Source organism: Chaetura pelagica, unplaced genomic scaffold, assembly GCF_000747805.2.
Source record: "Chaetura pelagica isolate M959 unplaced genomic scaffold, ChaPel_1.0 scaffold82, whole genome shotgun sequence".
Lineage (NCBI taxonomy): Eukaryota > Metazoa > Chordata > Aves > Apodiformes > Apodidae > Chaetura > Chaetura pelagica.
In genome coordinates this window covers 6,615,408-6,625,644 of record NW_009952990.1, presented here as the reverse complement: position 1 = coordinate 6,625,644, position 10,237 = coordinate 6,615,408, and the positions used below count along the sequence as shown (strand labels likewise).

Below are 10,237 nucleotides of genomic sequence, written 5' to 3'. Positions count from 1 at the left end.
TTTCCCTATTTCCAAGAAAAATTATCTTTGCACTTAATAGCCATGAGCCATCCATACTTTTCTTAAAGAACAGCCTTTGTCATTGAAACCCGGGGTGATAAGTGGATTGGGGCAGATTTCATACTAAGTGCATACTGACCGAGCCTTGCAGGTTCAAGACCAGACCTACAGCTTCTAGTGAAAATGCAGATATTATAAATGAAATTATACCATGGACTGAAATATGATTGCTTGCCCATAGCAATTCAAACACAATACACTCACCCATAGCAAAAGGTTCTTCTGCCTTCAAGAATCTATTTTACTAAATGAATTATTTCTGAAAGCTGTGACTGAGAAGAATGGAAAAAGTTTTCAAGGTAAAACTTCTGAATGTGCTGAGTAGGCAGACAGGAACTACTAGACATGAGCAGTTCCCAAGGAACTTGCCAGCATTGACAGTCTTACTCCCTGTATTGTTTTATCCCATTCAACAGTTGCAAACAGGTTGGCAGAGTTACACCTGTTCATGGAATAGGTGTCTCATATTTGTGTTGCTGCTAACAAAAAAGCTGCACCTCATTAGAGAGCCTACACAACATGCTGGTGTGTCTGTCTGCACCACAAGAAAAGACGTGACCTAAACCCTTATATAAAGAGACACAAGATAGTTTGGTTACAAGACATAAAACTGCAGCAAATCCACTTCTTTCATTCCTCTTCTCACAGAGCTGCTTCTTTGCATTGTATGTGCAGATGTACAGACACCTCACAGGCCCAGATGGACTTGGGAAGCTTTAGCAAGAAGAGTCACACAACTGTGTGATCTGTAAAGGTCTACTGTACATCACACAGCAGAACTATAGGTTTGCAAAGTAGATAGCTCTGGAAGATTTACAGTGCCTGTCTGGACAATATTTGTTCTGTGGTCAGTATGTACAAGAGAGCAGAATCCCATCTTGGAAGAGAAGTAGGAAGGGAAATAGAAGAAGGAAATGGGAAACAGAAAAAATAGAGTTTGAAAATAAACCTGAGAAGGAGCTTCCCTCGTTTGAGGACCTTTATTGCTACTTAGGCATTGACTGCAGTGGCAATGTTTGAAGAATCACAGACATACCGAGGTTGAAGGGAACCCCCAAGGGTATCCCATCTGACCTTCTGAATGAAGCAGATGCCATTGGAGCAGGTTGCTCAGGGCCTTGCCTTGGTTTTGCAGGCTTTCATGGATTGAGACTCTGGTTACCTGTTCCGATGTCTGGCCATCCCCTTGATAAAACTTTTTTTCCTCATACTGGGTAGGAATTTGATGTTGCAACTACCTGTCCTTACTGTACATGACAATAAGATCCTCCCAGGTCTTCTCTTTCTAAGGGTGAGCAAACACAGTTCTCTCAGCCTCTTCTCATGTGTCGTGAGCTCCAGTCCCCTGACCATCTTAGTGTCCCTGCATTGGATTCACTTCAGGGTGGCCTCTGTCTTGTTCCAGGAGCCCAAAAGAGAACACAATCCTCCAGGCATGGTCTCACAGGCACAAGAAGGCAGGAGTCATTTGTCCCAGCCTGCTGGCTACACTTTTGCTAATACTGCCCAGCATTTGGTTGACCAGGAAGCCACTGCTGATGCACTCATGTACTTACGTGGAGTTGGTCATTGGGACCCTCAGGATTTTTTCTGCAAAGCTAGTTTTTTTGTAGCAGGCTTTTGCCCAGCTTGTCCTGCTGCATGGACTTGTATTCCAGACATGGGACTTTTCATTTGATGTTGTTCTTCTCCCTGAGGTTTCTCTCAGACCATTTCTCCAGCCTGTCTCAGTGACTCCAAATAGCAGCCTTGTCCAGCAGTGTATCAGCTGTTCACCCCAGTCTGGTGTTATATGCAGACTTGCAGGGAGTGCAAAGGAACCACATGCCAAAGTTCTTCATTTGGATAGGTTGTCTTCTCACTGAAAAGTTTTTACATCTTGTGAGAAGGATGTGAGCAGTTGCACACACAAGCAGCTTTGCCTTATGAGTTTATAAATAACGTTCTGATGAGGAATAGCTCTCTCAAGGTCACTGCAGGTAGCCCTCTACTGCAGAGTCAAGTTAGTGGCATTAATCATGAATCCATCCTTGGATAGCGCAATGGAGGACAATTTCTTAAATCTTACTCTCTGGACTGTGTTTCAGGATGGGTCAGACCTAAGTACATAGCCTAGGGGAGGGTGTGTGGAAACTGTATATATAATATGTTTCGGACAGGTCAGCCATGTGAGACAGTCTGTAGCTGTTGAAGTAGGTTTCACAATCTGAGTATGTGAGATGTGTTTGTTTTCCTTTAGCTGGTCTCCTCTCCATCAGATAATTTCCAGTCTGATGTCACACATGCGTGATTTGTGTAACATGTCCAAACTATTCATTTTAGAGTTATTAGCTTTACTTTTGCTACCTGTTGTTTTATGCACTGAGTTTTTAACCCATTGGATGTTGCCAGAACTGCCAATTTTTCCCCTTATTGTATACATACATTGTATATTCGCTCTGACATTTCTTAGTATTAGGTTGTGGAAGCCCAGTAGTAATTCCCAGATCCCTAAAAAGTGATTAGTAATTATTGTTCTGTAAGTGCTTAATAGGAAGAATAAGCCAGGCCACCAAGTGTTTACACAGTAACACTCAGTGGCATGGAAATTCAGCTCTAGCTGTTGCATGGCTTAAAAGAGGGTAAATGCCTGCTCTCAGAGAGATCAGCCATTGTTATTTGATGCCTGTACTATGTTCTATTTTTTCTAGTAGGTTGTGCAGTTCTATTATTTTAAAATTTTTCATTCCGTGATAGGGGTTTATCTGTGTTTATAGTAGCAGCATTGATTTGTAACTGCAAGATCAGTTTCTGTTAAAGGTATTTGTCGTGCACGATCAGTAAGCTCTGAGAAGCTGCGTTTCTAGTCTACCCCTTAGTATCTAACGCGACATATTTGTATACAGCAACAAGGGGAGGGGGCTTGCAGGTTTGAAATAAGTAAGAGTGAAATTGCTTAGGAGCAGAGCAAATGTTCTCCTGCAGCAGCAAATAGTATCATTGACGGTGTCTTTTTTCTTTCTGTTTCAGGAGGTTGGAAGCATTATCGGAAAGGTCAGGAAATTACTTTCTCTCTTTATTTTGTGTCAAAATATTGTATATCCGTTCACTTCATCAGCCCAGGCTAACTTTTTTTCTTTGTCTTTAACAGAAAGGAGAGACAGTTAAGAAGATGAGGGAGGAGGTAAGACAAACCTTGATGTCTTTACTTGCCTTTCTTTCCAGCTCAGAAAACAGGGAAATCCAGCGTGTGCAGACCGACGCTGCCACCAAGTGGGCACTTAATTCAACATCACCACTCTGCAGGTAGTGGTGTATAAATGCACTGGCCTAAATTAAACGTTGTTAATGTAGCCTCCTTATCAACGGCGCAGTCTGGGTTGTTTCATTCCCATAGCAATATGCCTGCTGCTGTCTTATCTCAAGAGCAGCTCTTAGCCAGCATGATTCTGTGCTTCAAAACCACAGTTCAGCATACCAGCATTGGTCCTGCACACGGCTTGGTCTCCGGGTAGAGACCTTCCACAGTCTGAAACCAAGCTTCAGACTGATGCTTATAAAGCTTGAGGGTACACACAAGCTTCAGCAGAGCTGGAGCCAGACTTGCATAAGCCAGAGTATCCCTCTGCCATGTCTTGGCAAAACCTTAACTTTTCAACATTTTTAGCTGTGTGAGTAGGATGTGGGCAGGGTAGACCTGCACACCCACCATTCACATCCTTTGAAAAAGCTGTAATTACAAAAAGGCTGTCTGAAACATGGCACTGCATAAACCTCAGTCTCTCCAGTGTCCTTAGGCTTCTTTCCTTGCCACACAGCAAGCTGCACTGTCTTCAGAAGATTGTGCCCAGGTGGAGGTTGCAGACCCACACTTGCCCTGCAAGGCATCAGACTGATATAGCTCTACATCTTTGAAGCAACTGCTAAAAGCATAAGCCAAAAGAATGTTTAAAACTGCTGTTTAAAACTTCAGGAGTGCAAAGTTTATAGAGAATGCCTCAAGAAAAATCAGATTGGTTCTGGTAAATCTGCCCTGTATAACAGTGTCAGCTGCTTTGTTGTTTTATGCACTGATAGGAGGTCTGTGCCAGGGAAATCTCAACGTATTTATTGTTAATGAAATTGCTGAGATACATCTTTAAATATGCACAATAGGGAGTTCTTTGTCAAGCTGACTTAGTTCTGAGCTCCTTTTTTGATAAGAGCTTTCACCCATGTACATTTACTAAGAATATTAATTTTTTTTCGAGAAATAAAAAAATACATTTCCAATATACTAGTTGACTAGTTAAGCCTGCCAGTTGATAAAAAACATTGTAGTTTAATTATTAATTATGATTATGGGCAGATATCTTTGGCAGAAATCACACACACAAAAGGGCAGCCATCACTTGAGAGTGCTCCTGACTTCTGAGTTAAGCATCTTAGAGAAAAGTTTTAATCCCCAGTTAGTTTTTCAAGATAAATAACAAATATTCTTCTTCCACTCCTGAAAATCTACCATTGTGTACGTGTGGTCACAAGAGGCTGGCTTTGGTTGTTTGTTTTTTTTAACAAATTATATGCTTGTTATTTCATCACAGTATTAAGAGGCTGTGTCTCCATGTGATGATAATTCAGTCCTACTTTTAAATAACTACTTCAGTACTTCTTTGAAAGCAAAACACCGGGTTTATTTTTACTTCCATGGCAGATGTGGCAAGCTGCATGCCATCTTTATGGAGTGAAAAGCAACTTTGTCTTGCTCTGTCAGAGCAAGAAACGTCAGACAACTTCAGTTCTTAAATTCCTACACAGATGTGCAAGCTGCCACCTAACATTTTAATTGTCATAGCTCTGTTTTGACTGTCACATGGGGAAATAGGGTATCCTGCTGTTGAGCAGCAGTACGCACATGAATGAGGGCTCAGACACACAGCACATCTCCTGGTTCATGGCAACCCTGGAGGCAAAGGGCCAGATTAACCCAGGTTATTGACATTTGCAACAGGCCCAGATCCTCCAGAAGGCCAGTGCCTTGTATGAGCTGAGGCTCCAGTGGCTTGATAGGCTGCATTAACACAGTTCTGTGCCTGAAACCTCAGGGAGAGCATAGGGTGGGTCTTACCTGAATGGCTATAATCCTTATCTAAGATCCTCCTACATATATTTACATCTAGTTTAGGGTTTTCTTTGTACTGCCACAGTGATATAAAGGGAACTAATTATACCTGAAAGCCATGCTTGCTTGTCTCCAAGACTTAGGGTTTTCTAACTCCTTCCGACAGGCTTCTTGTCTCTAGGAGATAACACTGAAGTAACACAGTTACTGTTGCTTGTCCTACCGTTATTCCTATGAGGTGTTGTTCGGTGCATATTAATTAACTGCCTTCACCTGAGACACATCTGTAAGGAACCTTCTTCACAGTACAAAGCTGTGGAGAATACAGGTAGACAGATCAAGCCCTGCCTTTGGGTCTCCAAACAAGTGAGGTGCTTCTTTCCTGGGAGATGTTGATGCTCCCTAGAGACAACAACCTTGTCTGAAATTCTGCAGCTCTTGAACTACTTAAGGTTAACCCTGCAAGAGGGAGGGGAAAAGACTTGGTTATGCAATTATTTGCAACTTTGAGTTAAGGAGGTGCTATTTGCATGCTGCATTGAGGACTTTATTAGTATTTACCCAGACAGAATCCGGCTTCCTGCAGTTAGGTGAGTTTTTGGAGTATGATCAGTTTATGCTGAAGTGATACAATGTTGGGGCTGCAGTTGTAGGGGAGAGAATTAGGTGCCTCAAGCTATTCCTTCCCAAACTATATCCCTAATCCTACTTTGTTAGTGCCATGGAAAGCATAAACTTGAAAAATATTTGTTCTTTTTGACAGAGTGGTGCTCGAATCAATATTTCAGAAGGCTCCTGTCCAGAGAGAATTGTGACAATAACAGGCCCGACAGATGCGATTTTTAAAGCTTTTTCTATGATTGCATTAAAATTTGAAGAGGTAAGCAAATAAAACATGTTTTTTTTAATCTTTTCAAGTTAAAATACAAACAGTATTTGAAATTTCTCATGTTTGCTTTAATGTTAAGTATGATTTGTTTAATGTTCTACTTAATAGCAATGAAAGTGGTTGTATTTTTATAAATGCTTTTGGCAGTAACACTGAAGAAAAATAATGGGTCCATTTACAAGCTGTTTGATCATTTCTTTTGCTTTTTGGAGGCTTTAGGGAAAAGCAATTGCTTCTAGTAATGTGCATTAATGGTAGGAAAAATGTCTTGGAAAATTTCTGGTCCCATTGTGGGTTTGATTTGAAAAGAATAATTGCCTGACTTTTAGCTCTGTTTTTATATTATTCCATTTCGTATTGGTGGAAAATTTATATATGTCAAAATGAACATATAATTCATTCAACTAGAAAATTTTAATTTTAAAAACAAACTACATTATTGCCATTCACCATATTTAAAGCTTGGCTTTGAAAATTAATTTTAAAAATTAATAAAAATAAGCATGTTAGGAGTAATTGAGGAAAGAGAGCACCCAGTTTCCTGTAGAATTACAGTTCTGTGCAGATACATACTTATAGTGCTGGCATCTTTTCAAGTTTGATGAACCAACTGTGGTTAGATACGGTCACCGCTTTGAAGGGAAACCTCACAGAAAAGGCTCCAGGCTACAGAACATGAACTGTGGTCACCCAGGAGAGGATTTATCTCTCTTAACTTTTGAAAATCACTCAGCTGGTCCCAGCGTCTCTCCTGTCCTCTGTGGAGAGACCAAGACCCCTGCAGAAGGCATTTTACCTTCTGCTGAATGAAGAGCCTGCAGATAGGTGGAATGAAACATCTGCAGCAGGAGAAAGGGTGTGTCTCTCCATCAGTAATTAAGCTCAGGGGGTTTGAACACCTTTTTTATGAGCACTCATTTCTGCAAGTCAGTGATGTTAGTCTCCACATCTTCCCATAGCCAGGGGATGCTGGCATTAATTGGAAGCATCAGCATATGCCTTTATTTATGCACAGTGATTGTTCAGGAGCTTGTATATATACAGGATTATATATAATCAGGAGTTTGTGGGTCAACAGATGCAATTATCTTCTAGCATAAGTGGTATGTCTTGTAACCTCCTTCATAGCACAATCAAAAACTAGTTAGATTTTTTTCCTACTTTTTCCACAACCTCCGTTCTCTGATAATGAGACATCTTCTTTTCACTCCTCACCTAAATTTACTCATGAGCAGTTAATACAGCTTTGTTCCTGTGCCAGCACTGGCCATCAATTTTACACAGTTCTTGTCTTTCCATCCCTGAGGAATCCACTCTTAGATATGCTTTTAGAAAAGAGTTTTATTCCCTCACAGCCTTGCTTTTGCCAGAGTAAGTGAGCCAAGCTCAGTCTTTCACAGGATGAATTCCCCACCCCTCTCCTGACTCTAGTAGTCCTATTGTACTTTTCCCAGTTACAGTTTGTGTTGAACATGCATGTTAATTGTGGACAGGTGGCAAATGAAGTTCCACAAGGGCTTATTATTATATTATATCACTGCTTTGACAACCTCCTTCATAAAAGTTGATTTTCTAGCAACCTGATGATGAATTTACAGGCTAGGTAGGTAATTACATAAACAACTAAAGTATTCACTGCAGAGAAAAAAGAGAGTTGTTCGAAAATTGATCTAATGCAGGCAGACCACTGAAGTTGCAAGATAGGCCATTTTAGATCAGTGATTTCCAGACTGGAGACTTAGACCCAAGAAATGCAGCTGTCAGCTCACTGGTGAGCAGGGCAGCTCTGGTTTGGGGTATAAATATGCATAATCCACTGTGTGTGTGTGATAGTTAAATGCTGGAAAAAACAGCAGGTGGATCTCAGTGGTCAGACCTTCTCCAAATAAACAAGAAAAAATTTGGTTGAACCCTTGTTCATTTGCAAATATTTATGAAGAAGTTGCTCAGCTCTAGGAATAAGGAGGAGAGAAAGGCAATGTGATAAATGCAATTGAGATTATGCCTTTTTGAGAAATGCTAACTCCTGCTGCTACAACTAAGGTAAATCCTGTGGTGGTCATAACCAAGTGAGGAGCCACCTCACAGACTCGTACATGCTGTGGAAATTGGCAGGTTTACCATTTCATTATTCAGTAAAGGAAGTATTTTGATACGTTGTTCCATAAAGGTCTGGTAGATTTCTGAGCTGCCAGGTTTGCTTGCCTTTGAAAGCCTTAGACACTGTGATTATGGGATGCCAGGAGTTAGGGGTGCTGCAAGGCTTCAACACTGGGAGCTGGCTCTTCCGTCACTTCCAGACTCCCAGTTAACCCATCTCTAGTGTCTACCACAGCCCTGATACAGTGCATGCAGTGCCACAGAAAGTTGGAGGTTAAAGAAATGGGAATCTCCCAGGTTGAAAGGTGACTTGTGTAAGAAAGTCTCCAGCCAGCCCTAGTTGGGAACTTTCAGTTCTAAAGGGGCTTTTTTCTGGTTGCTCTTTTGTTGTGTTTTTAATCTGGACCGACTGCTTTATGCATTTCCTGCTGCTGAGCCTGTGTGTTTAAATGTTGTTCTTTTTAAATTATGAGAACAACATCAATAGAATAGCAGCTTCCACTTTTTGTGAAGTTTCCTTTTGAAGGCAGTAAATGTAGTGAGGGCTTTGAGGCCAGATACTTTATGGAAGTGGGAGACGTTATCACGGTCACGCTGGTTGACTGAAGGAAGATGCTTACCTACATCTGGATGATCATGTGCCTCCACCTGACACAAACATGGTAGAGTGAGATGGCATCTTCCAGCTGAAAAATTGGCATGACTAGTGCTGTATTTCAGATACATGGGTGTTGCAAAATTCGGTTATCCCTCTCACTTTATTTTGGATTGCAATCTCTCACTGACACGGGCACTAAGCCAAATGTGAGTTACTGGCTGGCAGAGGAATGATTTGAGACCTGTCTTGTGCCATGCAGCAATGCCTCGTTTCGTTCAAGATTTTTTTTTTCTTCTCTTTTAAGCAAAACAAGGTCACACTGAGCCAGTTCTTGGACAGAAGAATGCTGCCATCACAAATGTAGAGATACTGCAGAAATCAGTGCTGGTGTCACTGAGCTCCCACTCTGATTCAACAAGGCATGCAGAGTTGTTTAAAGTACATTCCTATTTAATTTTGGAGTCCTAATCACACAGTATAGATACTTTGTTTGAACAAGTGGTAGTCTTGGTAAGCAAGAATGTAGGGAAACACATCAGTTCTGTGTGCTGGAACTCTTGTTGCATCATAAATTCATAGAATCATAGAATGGTTTGGGTTAGAAGGAACCTTGACGATCACTGAGTTTGAAATCCCCTGCATGGGCAGGGACACCTCCCACTAGACCAGGTTGCTCAAAGCCCTGTCCAACCTGGTCTTGAACACTTCCAGAGAGGGAGCATCCACAGCTTCCCAGGGTAACCTGTGCCAGTTCCTCACCACCGTCACACTAAGGAATATCTTCCTAATGTCTAACCTAGATCTATCCACTTCCAGTTTAAAACCATACCCCTCATCCTATCACTACATGCTCTTGTAAAAAGCCCCTCCCCAGCTTTGCTATAGGCCCCCTTCAGGTACTGGAAGACTTATATAAGGTCTCCCCAGAGCCTTCTCTTCTCTAGGCTGAACAGCCCTGATTCCCTCAGCCTGTCTTCATAGGAGAGGTCCTCCAGCCCTCAGATAATTCTCATGACCCTTCTCTGGATTTGCTCCAAGAGCTCTGTGTCCTTCCTGTGTTGAGGGCTCCAAAACTGGGCACAGTACTCCAGTGCACTCATGAGTGCAGAGTAGAGGGGCAGAATCACCTCCCTTGACCTGCTGGCCATGCTTCTTTTGATGCAGCCCAGGACACCGTTGGCTTCCTGGGCCACAAGTACACTTTGCTGGGTCATATTGAGCTTTTCATCTGCCAACACCCCCAGGTCTTTCCCCTCAAATTAGTTAAATTAACATAAAATGCATGCTTTCTGTTGTTCCTGTCCTAATCTTCTGGATAGCATTTCTGTGAAGGGTCCAATAGCTGTGCCATGCCACTTCACAGATGGATGAGATGGTCTCTTCAGCTTGCAGCTAGTATTAGCAAACCACATGCAGGTCCTCAGGAGTTCCTGGACATGTGCTATGCAGCTTGTGGCTTTTTTTTTTGTGATTCTGAGTGCTCTCAACAGCATCCCATAAATCAGCAGGA

General features: G+C 41.8%; 1 protein-coding gene across 1 annotated transcript in view; it reads left to right on the top strand.

The window, feature by feature from the left end:
- Positions 1-10,237, top strand: part of PCBP1 (poly(rC) binding protein 1) — a 56,369-nt gene that overhangs the window by 13,681 nt on the left and 32,451 nt on the right. Inside the window, exons 2-4 of the mRNA XM_009996500.1 lie at positions 3,070-3,093; positions 3,191-3,223; positions 5,904-6,020. Of these exons, the coding sequence (XP_009994802.1) occupies positions 3,070-3,093; positions 3,191-3,223; positions 5,904-6,020 (174 nt within the window). The remainder of the gene's footprint in view (positions 1-3,069; positions 3,094-3,190; positions 3,224-5,903; positions 6,021-10,237) is intronic.